At 32.5% G+C, this 18,057-nt stretch overlaps 1 protein-coding gene across 49 annotated transcripts in view; it reads left to right on the forward strand.

Moving 5' to 3' along the window:
- RIMS2 (regulating synaptic membrane exocytosis 2) overlaps window positions 1-18,057 on the forward strand; it is a 573,066-nt gene that overhangs the window by 369,692 nt on the left and 185,317 nt on the right. For 33 of the 49 annotated variants that reach the window (XM_070630747.1, XM_070630761.1, XM_070630750.1 and 30 more), the window contains 2 exons: window positions 1,038-1,217; window positions 2,119-2,228. In XM_070630747.1, the coding sequence (XP_070486848.1) occupies window positions 1,038-1,217; window positions 2,119-2,228 (290 nt within the window). The remainder of the gene's footprint in view (window positions 1-1,037; window positions 1,218-2,118; window positions 2,229-18,057) is intronic. The other 16 variants (XM_070630775.1, XM_070630777.1, XM_070630749.1 and 13 more) reach the window with 1 other exon arrangement.

An 18,057-nucleotide genomic window follows, 5' to 3' on the forward strand; every position in this document is an offset into this window, starting at 1 on the left:
AAGGTGGAGGTCTTTGATACATTCATCTTGAGGGAGACTAATGCTTTCTTTACTACCTATAATAATAGAAGCATTTCCATTTTTATGGTTACAACTAGGTGAGGGGGTAATAGTTTAATTTGAAGTATACTTGGAGTATGCATTACTTTGGAGTTCCAGAGCCAAAGCTAGAGTTTTTAGGGTTGTATCACAGATAGTGGGGCTGGAGTTAGAAAATATTTATTGATTACATGTTAGTCATAAAAAGATTATGCTAAACTCCAGGGATACAAAAATAAATGATAATAGGTTATTTAAATTTAAGTATACTTCTTTCAACAAGGATTAGGTTTTGATATTTGATTTATTTGTGGTCAAAGAAATCACATTGTTTCACAACCATTTTTATTTCAATAAATTAATACCTATTCTGAGTTGTACTGGTTGACATTGCTAAAGTGCACAGAGAGAGATGGCATAGATTGGCTGACGATGTGGTGATTTTTCTTGTGGACCATGTTTAAGTATGGCTACAGGCTGCAAAGTTGCACTTTTTCTTATAATACTTTGATTCTTCTGTTTGAATGTTCGTCTGTATTAGTATACTATGATTGTGCCAAAAGCCTTTTTATATCTTAGTTGGTATACTAATAAATAGCCTTAGGGGCTTGAGAATTAGTGTTTATATGCTTTTCTTCACTCTTTTGAAAATGTTAGGAGAAGTCATTGAATTCTTTTAAAATAGAATACTTCACATATTTCACATGTTCCATTTAGGCAATTCAGTTTTGAAAGCAGACAAGTTTTGTTTGTCATTGATTATAACTGAGCAACTCCTTTTATCTTCACTGGGAATTGCTGTTAAAGGCAGATTAGGAGTCAGAAATTCTTAAGAAGTTCAGTGAGAATTTGTTCGTGATATGTTGGGGAAGAGAAATTTTTTTACATACTCAATAATTTTAAACAATTACCTTTTTCAAAATCAGTTTGATGCATCATAACCAAATAGTAGAAGGGCACTAAAGATCAACTGAGCTGCTTTTTGACTAACGTTTCAGGGATTGTGAAGCAGCAGATAGACAGCCATATCACAGATCCAGATCAACAGAACAACGGCCTCTCCTAGAGCGGACCACCACCCGCTCCAGATCCACTGAGCGTCCTGATACAAACCTCATGAGGTCGATGCCTTCATTAATGACGGGAAGATCTGCCCCTCCTTCACCTGCCTTATCGAGGTGAAAGATAATCAATCAGACTAACTTCCCCTTTGCCCCACCAGCACATCATTTTATTTTCCCAGCAGCTAAATGGTCTCTTCTATCATCCTTGGCTGATCACTAATAACAATCAATACTAACCTTTTCAGTGTAAACACACTATTTATATTCAGCAGATATAATAGTGTGTGGCTACCATTGTAATTTGTTTATTAACTGTCCTGACTGCATTTGTTTTGTGATTTCTCATTTATCAGGAGTCTGGGTAAATCCCCACATAATACACCTCATAACTATCATGTTCTTCTCCTACAGAATGAGAAATTGTTTGTGTCCATTAGACATCACTTTTGGAATAATCATCATATTGACAATAAATAAAACTAGATTTTTAGTTTCTTTCTATCAATACTAAATCATGTATTAACCAATATCTTCTTTACCTGAATTTTTAATTGTTTAGGGTCTTATTTGTAGTTTCATGAGATATTTTCTGATAGAGGGATATCTACTATAAGCCTGAGTAAAAATCTCTTTGGATCAAGGGAGGGAGGTTAGTACTAAGAGTTTGAAATCTGGTAGAAAGAAATGTAAAGCATTACCTTTTATTTTTTGAGCTGCAGAATTCTCCTCTTTCTTTCATGTGGATAGAATACTAATTTACATTAATAATTCCATGGATTTTACTGTAGAATTTTGTGTGCATGTATCTGTGTATGTATGCATATTACACAAAAATATAAACATCTTTTGCTATTTAATCATTCAAATGTCCATATTTTGTCCTACTTTCCTAACCTTTTAATCAGCAGCTAAACTTCTCTTAAAATTGAACTTATGCAGCTATCATATGAACCAAATGTATTAAAAGCATTTAACTCATTCTATTGAAAATGCATATTAATGGTCTGTCTTATAGGTCTCATCCTAGTACTGGGTCTGTCCAAACAAGCCCATCAAGTACTCCAGTGGCAGGACGAAGGGGCCGACAACTTCCACAACTTCCACCAAAGGGAACATTGGAGAGAAGTAAGTTTTATTTCTAATTATGTCATATAGGAAATACACATGGAGGCTAAGGTGAATCAAGATTCTTTTTACTACCTTTGTGTTAGTTTTCTTCTTTTGTTAATTGAATGCCTTAGTTGCATTTCCTGGTAGTTATATTTATAAATATATGTATAAATATTATATACTTTGCATTTAAAATTAGTAATATTTGTTGGTAAAATGACCTATTATTGCTTTTGCACATTTTTCAAATTTAAATAAATGCATTTTAAAAAGCAAACAATCCTATTAAATAAGCAGTTGGATCATATTTCTTTGCTACAACTAAGTTTATGTAATTGTTGATAGTTACATAAAGTTTATTAGTAACTAGCCAAATCAATTTTCACACACTGCAAAGGACTGGTTAGCTGATGCACAACAATGATGATCCTTCTCAAAACTGGAGTACCAGAAAAGGTAATCATGAATATCCAACGAAAGATGCATGTTGTACTGATATTTTTAATACTTTCAAATTTTTGCATAAGAAGCACCATTTGCTTACACACAGATGAACATATTCCCCAAACATCTATAATTTCTTGGATAAAGGACCTCTAAAAGCATGGATGATAGAATATAATGATTTTTAACATCCTTTTTTAAATGGTCCCTTTACTTGGTAACTGGATATGCTTTGCCAAATATATATATATATATTTAAGTCATCATTTAACTTTTCTTTAATAGATGATACATTTTGTACCTTTGGAAATTTCTGTTGTTTTTAACCCCTGTGCTTTGGTTCCCTTTTTTGTTCTGTTTTTATTTTGTTTTTCCTAGACAATGGAGTCAAGGAGATAGAACCTTATGAAGGTCTGTACATAAAGGAGGGTTTGTTTTGTGCTGGTAGCCTTTTTGGGGGGGCTATGTAAGCAAAAATAAACCCAACTGCAATTGATATCCCTCCATTGTATAGACTTTTATATACAGTAGAATTATTTTGTTTTATGATTTCTGGTAAAGTATTCAACTTTTGTTTTACTTGGAAATTTTACCAAGAAGTTAAATTTCTTTGATTTAGTCAAGTAAGAATGCAAAGAGTTTAACTTCTTTTAAATGACAAGATAAAATTTCCTCCTTTTAAAAAATTTAGTTTTCCTTTTAAGCAGAATTCTATGTTTTGTACAAGACTTTAACCAAAGATATCAATTGCAGTCTGTGTTTATGTCATTGAGGATGTACACCTAGTCTAGTTGTAATTATCATCATATATTTCATTTTGTATTTATGATGATCTTTTAATTATTAAATTTGGCTTTCTAGAAAAGAAAGTTGTTGAATTAGATAGTGATTGTGGTTTGTATTTCCTTCCTACATCATTTTTCACATTGTAGCAAGACTACTGTTAAATATGTACACTTTTATTATCAAGACTACATTTTGACTCAAGAGAAAATATTGGCATGATATATGGAGCATCATACCTTTTCTAGGACAATAAAAATTCCTCTGTTAATTATGGAATTCTGAAATTGACTTTGTAACTTTATTAACTCTTTTTATTTCTTTTCCTGATAAATCTCCAGCATATAAAATAATGTGTGGCACATTATGGGCCCTCAATAAACATTTATTGAATGAACGCTTGAAATATTTATTTAAAAACTGAAAAGCTACTTCAAATAGCATATAAAGTACCGCTAAAATAATCTTGTCTTTCTACATATGTTTACATTAAAATCCATATTTCTATAACCTATTTGTAACAAATTTCTAAGTGGATTGCATTTGGGCAGCAATACTTTCATTGCCTTACATAACTTGGAACAAGTTGTCTTCATGTTGGTTGTGGTTGAATGATTTATTAACTTCTATTTTGTGGTCCTTTCTATTTGCTATGTACCGTGATTTTAAACAACTTAGAAGTCTTGTGACTAATGGTCTATTCTGCTGCCTGATAAAAAGATTTCAGCAGCATTTCTATAGTTCTGTTATTTGTGTAAGAATGGGGATATATAATTTTAAAAGTACTTTTCATTAGAAAAGTTCTGTAGTATGTATACAATTTTTTGTCTCCCCAAGATTTTTAAAGATAGAGTTTTGACATCATTTGTTGGCATAAGTCAGAAATGTAGTTTGTCACAATTTTTAAAAAAATTCAATTTTAATCTTTTATAACAATAGTCTGTTGAGACATGAGTAGCTCCATTCTTTGTAATAATAAATATACCAGAAAACCCACACAGAGCTGATAAGAAAGTCAGGGTTGAGAAAGTTTTTAATGGGCTTGTCAACAAACATTCTATATACTATCTGTTTTTTGCCCTGTAGAATCTATTAAAACCACAGGTTTCCTTTAATGTCCCTAATTGTGACTTTTCCATTTCTATAAATGAAAAAGAGGAAAGCCAAAACTTGCCTTATCCTTTCCAGTATGAAATAAAAGGATTTTTTGGTTTTTGTTTGTTTTGTTTTGCTTAAAAGTATGGATGATTTTTAAGGGTGTTTTCATAAATGTTGATATGAAGACTTCAGTAGATGCATGATTGTGTAATTCTCTTTAGATTTAAAGGAAATTTATAATATCTCTTTTGGAAATCAACTTCTAACTGAAGTTAAAGGTACATAACCCAAAACTGATGATCTAAATTAAATTGTTTGGATTATCTCCTAAAAATTTGTCAGAAGTTGTAATTGAATGGCATTACTTTAGAATCAAAGTTATGACATGTTTATTTTCTGATCTTGTTCAACAGCTAAAAAATGTGCAAGTCCTAATTTAATTCCTTTTGATTTTGGTTATATTATATTTTAGTCTGTTAATTAAATTAATTTAAAACCTTATATATGATGGTCTTGATAACGGTACAGTATTAGTCATCTTCTGTCTCAGAACCAGAGAACATAGGAGCAATATAACGAAGATGAAATGTACTAAACAGCTGTGAGGCATGATTATTATTATTTATTTTCTCCAACTTTGATGCACTGGCATTTTGTAAAAATAAAAGGGATTATAATATTATTTTTTGTTTCTCTAGGAGAAAATTTATATAATATTATTTTCTAAGAATATACAAGTTTATAGACAAAGTATTTTGCCTCCTTTACACAGTTATCACATTTCGCAATATTTTAGGGCCTACGATTTCTTTTACAAGTTGAAGCTGTCATAAAAGGAGACAATGTGATAATTTATCAACAGTATACTCATTTGCTTCCATAACATGTCAGAAACTCATTAAAAATAATCTATTAGTCTCCTTATAATCACTCACTATATCATGACTAATTTGAAATTTTTTGTTTTGTTTCACTTAAGAGTAACAAATATACATATCTGGTCTTATCTTTTTCTTCACTTTTACTTGTGCAAATACAGACGTCAATGAAGAAACGGGGCATGTGGAAGAGCAGGGGGGAGAAAAGCAGGGTGAAGAGGTCAAGGCAGGTCTGTGTGTCTAAAATAAATAATTGAATGTTGTAGAAGTATTACTTTTCAATTTCATGTAGGACTTTGGGCTCCAATTTATAAATGCACAATAAAGAACAGATTGTTTTTCAGTACTAATTTTAAAATAAATTACCTAGTTTTATTAATGGAGAGATATTACATAAGCTATTTAGGTAACTTATCAGATTATTTAATTTACCTTGAACATTTTCCTTAATGTTTAAATTAAACTAAAATTATAGACAGTTCCTCTGTCCAAGATTTATACTTATCCTTTACGCAGCTTTACATTCAGTTTATTTATTCAAAAATGTTTATTGAGTACCTACTAAAACACTATATTTTACCATGTGTTACCTGAAAAGGTATGTTGAAGTCCTAGCCTCTTCTCTCAAGAATTTTGATTTTGTAGAGGGAAATTACAAGTAAATATAGAGCTGAATATAAATTCCAAAGTTTTGGTTCTTTAAACTTTCAGAGACTATCATTTTATCCATAAAATTATTTTCCTAAAATAGCAATTAACTGTAATTTCCTCTTCTTCATCCCAGCTCAATATCGTTCTAATATTTATTCACAATCATAATTTCTCCCCACAGAGTCCTCCTTCTAAATGCTATGGAGGTCCTTCATTTTGGTGTTTTTAAAGTCCCTATTGTGTTTATGTATCATAATATTTGCTACTTCCTTTGTCAGAATATTTAGGAAAGGATTTTAAAACTTAAAATATTATATAATCAGTAAATATATTTATACACTTCCTTTATCAAATTTTCACTTAAAACTGAGAATTGAAGCTTCATCTTATTAAAGCTGTTGGTTTTTTAAAAATTTAAATTTCTTTAAACAGTGCAGAATGACTTTAGATCTAATTTTATCATGTTTAACTCATCACCTTTTTTTATTCATGAATAGTAGGCCGTACTTTATGTGCCTTTTGTTCTCTCCTTTACCACTGTGAAAGCAATGCCATTGTGTATATTGTGCATGAGGATGTATTTTCATGAATGAATTCTCTCAGTTTGTAATTTAAGATAGAAGACTCTGAATTTTCAATAACTATTTTTAATGTCAAAAAGATGAGGAAAATCATCAGAGTACATCTGGTAATGAAAATAAAGGCAAGTTTAGATACATATTTATAGAAATGTATAACTATCTCTGTTCTGAATATCTAGTATACTAACTACTAGAATGTCATGCATCTTCCATTTTCCTGAAATGCTATAGGAATAACTCTTTTATGAAATACTATAAGAATGAATTTCATTTTAATTTAGCTGTACAGTTAATGTTTTCCTATTTGTCCATTCCTATATATCTTATACTAGTCTATACGAATACTTAAAGGCTTTCACACTTCATGAATTGGCTTCCACAGTAGTCATTTCTTAGGATATCATTTGTTTGGGGACTTCAGCTATAGTTAATATCACTTTTATTTATTTTTAACTTCATTAAGACAAAGAAGCTCATTAGTTGAACCAGTTTGTCGCCTATGCTTTATTCTCAAAATTAACTTAATTAGTGAATAAAACCCACAAATATAATTTTTCTATTATAAAATGACTCCTTTTATATTCATTAATCCTCATTTTATTTTTGTTTTTATTACTTCTCGTATAGGATAGGAAGGGTATACTTTACTCTTCTTGTGTTCATTAATGTGAGGTGTCATGTTTAGTGCATGGATTTGTTTCCCCAATGTGTGATGTCATCTTTTGTGGTGTGCTTGCTTTTTATTTGGGTTGTTAATGACCTTAGTTATTAATCACTATTGTCTGTTTTCAATGTTGCAAAGACTATGAGGGAGAAACACCCAACCCACCTAATAATGGGAAAAAAGGCAAGTCTAATGTGAAGTTAATAGTGCCTTTCTATGTATTAGACATCTAGTATTGACATTTGTGATGTGTGTGAATATGGCTTCTTAAATTAAATAGGCATAAATACAAGTATTAGTCCCAATTTAAGTTATCCAATATTTGAAATCTTCTTTTTTAAAAATATATTTCTGAATATGAAATTCATCTTTAAAATACTTACCTTATTGTTGGATCTTGATACAATTCCATTCTGTTGAAATGCATGGCATTAAAATGATAAGTTTTGCTTTTTGGTCATGTTAAGCAGTAATGCATGATAACATGAGGAAAATGGTGATTGTCATGTTATCATGCATTTAGAAAACACACAACATAGATATTTGTCAATCCAGAAATTGTTTTAAAATTGAACTATTTAAAAATATTTTAAAGCAGAATTTTAAAGTAGTAAATGAAATGAACTGAATTATCAGTTCAACAATACTAAACAAACATTTATAATATTTGTAGATTTTTCACACTTCTATACATATGAATTAACATATTGCCTAAGCGGGTAAAAAAGATGCTTGATTTTGAATACTTAGATTAGTTTTTCTGTAATTATTAGTGACAATTCTGTAACACATCACAAGTAAGTTCTGCCAAGAACAGTTGGACTGTATATATATGTTTTGTAGTAATTGATAATCAAATACATATAACTACACATAGTGATTTAGAATGTCAGCATTTAGAAATACTTAAATAAAAAAAATCAACATTATAAAATTTCTCTATATCATAACAGTTATCCCTTGTAATTGGGCCAAATTAAGAAATGAATAGTTTTATGCCTCAGTAATTTAGTTGAAATGTCCTTTAGTCTTGAATGTATTCTTTCTTTTCCTGTCTCCATCTTTTATAAATAATGTCTACGATGTTACATGTAAGATCTAATTAGCACTAAAATAATTTTATGTTTTTTTCTTACTGTGAATGTTTAATTATTCATTAACAACTGTCCGCATATAAAATTCTTAAAATATGCTAGGATATTATAAAAAAATGAAAATAATGTAACAAAATAAATAAAACTAAGTCAAATATTGTAAAATAGAATAGTCTCCATAAAACAAGAAAAATTTAAATGAACTCTCAATGTTTATTTACATATTTGTCATTTTTATCTATTTCTTGACGTGCATGTTTTTTGCTTGTTACCTATGAAGGGATATGTTCATATGTACTTACACTTATGTCAGTGATCTCAAAGAGTAAATATATCTTCTTAAATGTTCAGTCAATTATTAGAGTGCAGCAAGTTTTAAGAACAATTAGTACCATTTTGTATTTAAAAGTATCAGGATAGTATCTGCTTCACATGAAGTCACTAAGCTAAAAATTTTAACTAAGTACTCTCAGCAGGCTTTTTTAGTTTCCTCATCTCTAGATGGCCCTGCATACTATTAAATCTTTCACCTCTAGACTTGTCTGCTTTCTCATTTCCTTTGATCTTGCAAAAAAAGGTTCTACTCACAATGATCATTGGGACCTCACTCACACTCATTGTTAATTTATTTTTTATCATTTACATAAAAATCTTCTCCACTGAAAAACATCACTATTGTAATGTAGACCAATCCTGCATATGATATAGTTGGACCTACGAAGAAGTTAGTGAATAAAAATTGGAAAGATGAGAACTCTGTATGTTTTACATATGCTAACTCTTGTTTTTATTTAGTTTAATCTTTTGGTGGTCTACGTGTGATTAAGGTCTAGGTATCTAATATTTCCTTCTGCTGTTTTCTTTTGGGAGAGACAAAAGAGTATATGTACTCTGACATATTCAGAGTGAAAAGAAAAGCTAACTCTGACATATTCAGAGTGAAAAGAAAAGCTAACTCTGAATTCCATCTGTAACCATGTGTTAGAAATTGCCCAAGAATTGAGTTGAGTGGTAGACTTATCAACAACCTCTCTGCTGATTTAAAATGCAAAGGGAGGAAATAATGAAGATAGCTTTATTCTACATCTTACTGTGAAGTGCCCACATATCATTTTGGAATAGACATAGTGTACATTGCCCTTCAATTAGTGAGATATGTGATCAGTCAGGCAGAGCTTCTCCATTAACTTTGCATTAAGGTCAAATTCTTTAGTACATGGAACTGGTTTCTGAGTTCTCAAATGACAGTTAACCTAAGGCCAAGCCCTTTTAATACATTGGTTCTTTATACCTCTAATGAGCTAAAATGAGACTGTACTTATTCCATAGCATAGCACTATAAATGAAAACTCAAAGAACAGCATAATTGATGAGTTTCCAGCTACTTATATATATATTTTCATTTATTTATTCATTCTTTTTATCAATAATTTTTGAATACCTACTATGTTCCAGTCTCTGTTCTGGGTACTGCAGATATACTAGTATACATGTCAAACAAGGTCCCTGCCTTCATAATCTTTACATTTATTGAGGGAAGCAAATGATAAATAAAAGAACATATCATGTAATTTCAGACAAGTACAAAGAGAGTAGGGTAAATGATTTTGATAATGTGTTCTGAGAAGTAGTCCCACCTAGGTAATATTTGAGCAGAGACCTGAATAAAGTGACAGAATTACCACATGAAGGTCTGGGAAAGAAGAATGGTTCTGACAGAGGGAACAGCAAGTGTGATGGCTCTGTAATGGGAGCAAGCTTGACTTGTTGAGTGTGACAGAGTGAGCAAGGGGGAGAAAGGGACTGAGGGTGACTCATATATGATCTATAGAGCAATGTTAGGAATTTGTTTTTCACTGAGTTTAGTGGGAAGATTTTGATTAAAGTGACAATACCATTTCTTTTGTAATAAGATCAGTCTAATTGCTGTGTTGAGACTAGCCTGAAAGAATTATGATTGGAAAAGGAGAACTGTTAGGAGGCTTTTGCAATAAACCAGGAAAGAGATGATAGTGGCTTAGACCACAGTGATAGGAGTAGTTGGATTCTGGATAGGTATTAAAGATAGAGCCAACAGAATTACTTGACAAGGAGAAAGAGAGAGATTCTAGGATGACATCCAAGTTTTTGGCCTGAGTAACTGGAAAAATATGGAATTGCTAGTAACTGATATAGGGAAAAACTTGAGAAGAATAGATTTGTAGGAATATCATTGCTCAATTTTGGATATGATAAGCTAGAGATACTATTAGAATTCTAAGATAAGATGTCAAATAGGCAGTTTGAAATATGATCTGGATTTCGGATTAGACATTTGGACTGTAGATATAAGTTTGGGAGTCATCCTTATAAAGAGAGAGATTTAATGGGGCTGGCCTGGTGACATAGTGGTTAAGTCTGGGTGGTCTGCTTTGGCAGCCCAGGGTTCGTGGGTTCATATTTTGAGTGTGGACCTATACACTACCCATCAAACCATGCTGTGGTGGCATACCACATACAAAGAATAGAGGATCATTGGCACAGATGTTAGCTCAGTGACAGTCTCCTTCAAGCAAAAAGAGGAAGATTGGCAACAGATGTTAGCTCAGGGCCAATCTGCCTCACCAAGAAAAAAAACAAGAAAGAGATTTAAAAACATGAGACTGGTTGAGATCACCAAGAGAACAAGTGTGGATAGCTAGAAGACAAGGTCTAAGGACTGTGAATTGAACTAGTCTAATATTTAGAAGTTGAGAAGATGAAGTAGCAAGAGACTGAGATAGCAGGAGGAGAGAGAGGAGGGAAAGCATGCAGTATAGTGTCTTTGAATAGAAGAAAAGCAAATACTTGAAGCAGGAGAGAATTATCAGGAGTGTGAAATGATCACTAGATTTAGCAAGTAGGAAGTCATTATGTTAACCTTCATTAAGAGCAGTTTTGGTGGAGTTAAAGGGGGTAAAAGGCTGATTAGAGTGATTTGAAAGAGGAGAGAAATGGAGGCAGTGAATATAGACACTTTGAAGGAGTTTGGCTGAAAAAGGAAGAAAAGAAATAAAAATCTACAGTTGAGGGGAGAGGTGAGGCAAAGAGAATATATGAAGGATGTGTGGGAAACTTTATGTTCGGTCTTTGTCTTCTAAATCTAAATCTGTCAATTGGCTATGTGGAGCCATCTGGCCCCAAGACATCGGCCTGTAGTTTACCGAGGTATCTATTCATGTTCTGTGGCTTTGCTCCTAGATTTAGAATCAAGACTTTCAGATTTGGAAGGAACATTGTAAATCTTTTAATAAAACTGCTTTCCTTTACTGATAAAGGAGCAGAATTCTAGAGGATAATTAGCTTTTTTCAATGCACGTAGTAGCAGATCTCTAGTCTTGGCTTCCAATCTCATGCATTAATATACTACATCTCTTCAGATAAATGGCATTATCCGTGCATGAGTTTCAACTATTTATTTTATTTTAGATATTACCTAAGGGTTTAGTTCAATTCAACCAATATCTGCTATTTTCAGTGTGTTGTACTGGTGGTCATGGAGGATGCAACGATGAGTAAGATATATTCCTCACTTTGAGGAAGCTCCCAAGAAAAAACAATAATAATAGAATGATAACATCAAATAAAACATAGCTGGTAAAATTATTTTATATCATGTCACTACATAAAGGGTCTTAAGGTTGTGAAACATATAAAGAAGAGGTAAGTTTTGAGGGGTTCTGAGTAGATTTTCAACCCCAAATATTTCTCCCACTACTTGTCATATTATGTCGTATTATGATATTCTCTAATGGCTTAGTTATTTTAATAATATAAAGACTTTAGGCTTTCCAGAACACTGGAAAATGTAAATATTCCTCAGGGTACTGACCCAAGCTATTTATCACATACACATCGTCATGGGAAGGAAGTTAGAGCCTGTGAGTGGAGAAAGTCAGGTGTGGGGAGAGAGATGCTGAGAGATGCGGTAGAGCACTTGATACCTTGGAAGGGTGATAACGGCAAACTCTGCTTTGAACTAGCCCCAGGTATACTCTAAAAACTATTGCTTGCTATGTAGACAGACTATAAATTTACTTTCTTATGTAATTTGATATATTTAAATTGCTTAGAACAATACTTGCCACATAATAAGTACTATGTAAGTGTTAGCTGTTATTACTGTGATTTCTTAGTGGTCTTACTATAATTTTGTATTTTCAGCACACAATCTGAAAACTTTAGATTTAAAGTAAAATTAAACCTGATTATGATCATCACCCTGAACCAATTATTCAATACATATTGTTTAGTAGTTTTTAGGAAATTAATAATCTTGATGCTGTTCTTGATCACATGGCTTGCATGAGAAACAATACTATGGGGAAATAAATCAGATTGGATTGCAGCATAAATTATTGCATAAATTGCTAATAATACATTCGTACATGTTTCAGTCCATGTGTAGAAGTCAATATGCAAATACTTAGAATATGTTTCTCTAAGTCAGAAAACTATTTAAACCACTGGGGCTTTTCAAGTTCTATAGTGATTAGAGAATGCCATTGGAAGTCACTACTTGGGTCTTAAATTCCATGCTAAGCAAACGACCTCTGGCAAGGCTTTTAACTGGACCTCGGTTTCCTCTTCTCTAAAGTAAAGTATCCTATCAGGATTTTTAACAGTGTTTTGGAGATGTGGCTGATAGTCTAAAGTCTCAAATAGTTTTGTTTCCAATTTGTTATGTTGTTATTGTTGTCTGTTAATTTTGTTTGTTTTGGGAAACAAGAGGTACTACCTCCTCATCGGCTGTTAGTGAGTCATTCACTGTCGGGGTTATAGACTAAATCCTACCAGCCTGCCTTAAAAAGTCACGTCTCTAAAGATACGCAATGAGATGGAAGGAAAAATATTTTGTTTCTTTGAGCCTTCTCAGTGTATAGTTGGCCACATTATTTATTTCAAATATAGGTAACCTTATAAGTAAGGAAGAAAGGACGGGAAGAAGAAGAAGGAAAAAAGCCAAAAGAGGTTACAAAGGAACCAAAAATAATAAAATAATTTTGACAGTCTGTAGGCATGCTAGGAATTGGATAACATTTAGGGTGACAGAGTGTGGACAGGCTTTGTTTTGCTGCCTGTCTATAATCTCATGAATACTTCTAAGGTGAAGAGAGTACCACTGCTCATGTCTTAGTTTCCGAAATTTGATTAATATCTAGATAGGAATGAATTTTATAGTGGCATTGGTGAATATTTCCTAAATATAGCATTCCCTACCAACTTAGATGAATTACTATTTGACCAAAATTAATAGGGGGGAAATTCAGGGATACTTTAAAATAGCAGGGAATTTATCATATGTTTTTGTACAGGATGAGCATTCAATCACATCTGTATTAAGGAATAGTAACTCGGTGACAATGAGCAAGATGAGCTTGAAAGAGACGAGACTGAGGGCATAGGACCATTCAGGGCATTTCGCTTGTCCACCATATGATCACCCTAACTAGAGCAGAGACTGCAATGAAGAGAAATAAATGCATTTAAAAATTTCCCTTTCCAGGGGCCGGCCTGGTGGTGCAGCGATTAAGTTCGCATGTTCTGCTTCAGCGACCTGGGGTCTGCCGGTTTGGATCCCAGGTGCGGACATGTCACCGCTTGACAGCCATGCTGTGGTAGACGTCCCACATATAAAGTAGAGGAAGATGGGCCTGGACGTTAGCTCAGGGCCAGTTTCCTCAGCAAAAAGAGGAGGATTGGCAACAGAAGTTAGCTCAGGGCTAACCTTCCTAAAAAAAAAAAAAAATTTCCCTCTCCAGTCAAATCCACAAGCCTAGGTGATGTAGTTGTAGAAATTTGGTACTTGTAAAAAAATATTTTCTAATATCTTTTACTAACCTTTCCTTTCCTTCCTAGAGGCCATTTCTCATTTTACTTTTCTTCCCGTTTTGCTCATTTTATTTCCTCTATACTTCCAAAATCTCAATTGACTGATCAGATTTAGGAAAGAACCCCTTCCACCTCATACCTTGCTGCAAACTTCAGCCACCGTTCAAGCCCTGTCATTGTTGACTTCCTAAATACAATCGTAAAGCCATCTTCTGTTTGTTGTTGAAAATAATGTAATCTCATGAAGGTGACATGGTGGCAGAGAAATGGCAAGATTTGGGAACCCTGCCTTGGGGCCTGCCTTTACTATGTACCAGCTGTGTGACTCTGGGCCCTTAACCCAAGTTATTTCATCCGAGAAAAGGAAATCTTAGCATATTTCTTCCATTCCCACATATGCTACTTTGAGAATCAAATAAGGTAATGCATGTGAAATTGCTTATAAACTAGGATAACTATTCAGTTCTTATCCTTGTTAATCAGCTCTGTGTTTTAATACTTGTCAAAACTACCTGAAAGAAGGTCCTTTCTGTCTTTTGTAGAATCAAATATAAATATGATGCTATATGTGAAATCACATGGAAACGTATAGTATTGTACAAATACGATCTTGCTAATATAGGCATTTGTGTTCTTGTAGTGTTGATGTAGGATTGGCTACATGGTGTGAATGAAGACCGGCTAGAATATAGTTCTTTTGCAGACCTGTGGATTTCTTAAATATCTCTTTAAAAACTCACCTCAGTTAAGTCCTCATGAGTAAAATCGTTCTTCAAATTATCTCATATTTAACTCAATCTTTAAGCTTTCCTGTCTACAAAGTAAATTCACAACTGAATATTTGCTCGATGCAATTTTAAAAAATAAGACTATTGGTGCAAAACATTTATCTTGCTATAACAAACTTTTTTCTATATCTGAATAGATTCCTAGTTTGTATCTGAGCAATTTGACATATGTTCTTTCAAAGTAATAATTACCAATTATATATCTCTGATTTTCAATTTTTACTCTTTGATAGTAGATATGCAATATTATGGCTAGGACTTTGTACTTAAATTTCATTTTAAGATCTTTATTATTTCGCGTTGAGAAGACATGTTTTAAATTACTGCAATAATCCTTTAATAGCAAAGACTGTCTTTAAGGTGTTCATGCTTAGCAGTATTTTTGCTATTTTTGTTTACTGTGACTAAAACAACTTTCAAACAATTTGAACATTTTCCTGAAATAAAACCAGTTTGCCTTTAATTACTTTAAATGTTAATTTTAATTATATGACCTATGAATTCAAAGAGAGCTGGGTATGAGTAGTTCTTAGCATTGTCTTTTGGGTGATAAATGAATTAATGAGTCGGTAGTCAATTTCATTCTTTTTATGACTTTAATTCTGTTTTAAAATAGACATTTTGGTTTCAATATAGATTTTAATAATAGCCACATTTGGAACTTCTGAAAAATCTTCTAAATTCTCAGTGTCTTAATTTCATCATCTCTGGTATAGGTACTGTTCCACAAAATCTGACTAATCATTCATAAGAAACAAGAGCAACTCTGTAATTTTAGAGCTAGAAATAACCTTAGAAATTTTTAAGACTGGCTTTCTCACTTCAGATGTAACAAATTAGAGGCCTCAGTTTATATGCCTTAGTTGCCTAAGGTTAAACTTGCCTAAGGTTATATACCTAAATAGTGGCAGAAATGTTTTTAAAAGCTACCATTCCTGGCTCAGTAGGGTAACATATCTAATCTCTTTTATCAACCATTGATAGCTTTGATCTAGGTCTTATTTCATTGTTGTATTAGCTGGTATTTATAAATTTATGGTTATGGGACTTTTTTTGTTACTGGCATATAATACATTTTTAACAAATACTTGCTAATTTCACTCTGTCAACAGAGGACAAATGACTACAAACAATTTATCTTCAACTAAAATGTCAACTCAAAGTGTTTAAAAATCAAACATGTTGCGTGTTAAGGTTTTTTCCTCCACACTTCAGAAGATGCTTTCTGCCAATTTACGGATAGGCTGAACGTTTTCAAAACAAGTCATTTCCACTTTTACACACTCAATCTTACTTCTATTTTTGGAACATCACAAACTTTATCAAATGGTGAAAGGTGAAACAACTTTTTAAAATGGCAAATGTATAGGATTTTAGAAAATTTGATTTTAGGAACAACTCTGTAATGCTTATAAAATCTTTCATACTGTTTATTGGTAGATAGCCAAAAGTGCAAGTCATTCATAATCAAGAAATACTTTATTATTAATGAGCTTATTATTCTCCCCAACATGAGGAGATTAGTCTCTTGTTTTTTGTGTTCCTATAGATTAACTTTGACTAAGGAGCAAATGATTCCTTTATTCTTATGACTAAAGAGGGCTCAAGTCTTGGAATTTATGAGAAAATTTGTATGTTCTTTAAAAGTTTAAAGACTTCTCTTTCTACTAGCAATTGACTGAAATATAGCGTCTTTATCCAGACTGTTTACCATTTGGGAATCCTATATTGCATCTTTATCAGATTATTTGCCAATTAGAAAATCAGAGGGTCAACCACACACCACAGCATAACTTTAATACTCCCAAAGCAAGAAGTTTGTTTCCTTGCAGTAGCTGATTTATGTTGGATCAGGATAAAGTGTCTTATTAGTAGTAGCATTTATTTCAGGTCTAGGAACTAGAAAACCCTTACACCTAATGCAGTCAATTCTAGCAGTATAAATAACCAAAAATAGTAGTGTATCCAAAATCACCTGTATTTGATGTTGCATTATAACATATTTTTCCATTCTTGACAGTCATTTCATCTTCCTGGTTATGTTTTGCTTATCTTAATAAAATATGTTAGTATTCCACTATTTATGGCCAAAGGTGGATAAGGGACTAGAGAATTGTGTATGGCATGGTGAAACTTAGTTGAGATTAAATATACGTAGATAGTGACTGTCTCCTTGACTTATAGTATAATTTTAGGAATGTGAATAAAAAGAAAGGCATTTATATACTGAAGTGTTTATGAGTGCTACTATGAGATTAAGATTAAATGGTGAACAGTGGATCTTTTGATACATGACCTACAGGACCCTACTTGATCTGTACTCCCCCTATTTCTCAGTCCGTTACTTCATTAACCTCATTTTCTACTACTTTCCCCTTTGTTCACTCTGCTCCAGCCACAGAGGCCTCCGTGCTTTTCTAGAACATGTCACATATGCTCCCACCTCAGGACATTTGCACATGCTGTTCTGCCTGGATGCCCTTTCTCAAAATAACCATATGGCTAACTCCCTTACTTCTTTAAGTTCTTTACTCAAAACTTACCTTCTTAATGAGGGTTTCCATGACTACCTTATTCAAACTTTCATCACACCCTGGACATTTCATTTACTTCTTACCTACTTCATTTTATCTTCTTAGCACTTATCAGTTTCTAAGGCACAAATATTTTACACATTTATCTTGGTTGTAATCTGTTTCTCCCACTAGAATATAAACTTTGTGAGAGGATGGATTTTTGTCCGTTTTGTTTGCTGTTATATCCCCAGTGCCTAGACATACCTGGATTACAGCAGGTGCTGAATTTGTTGAATGAATAAATATTATACCACACTACAAATAATTCTAAATAATCTTAGATAAGACAGGTAACTCATATTCAATGATACTAAACTATTGACAATTTTTATTGAAATAATATCCCATAGCACATAAGTTTTTCTGTCATTTAATAAAAGTACTAAATTAGGTAGTAAAATAAATAGCCATTTAATCTTATATATTACAGTGTATTT

This window comes from Equus przewalskii, chromosome 8 (genome assembly GCF_037783145.1).
Source record: "Equus przewalskii isolate Varuska chromosome 8, EquPr2, whole genome shotgun sequence".
NCBI classification, from domain to species: Eukaryota; Metazoa; Chordata; class Mammalia; order Perissodactyla; family Equidae; genus Equus; species Equus przewalskii.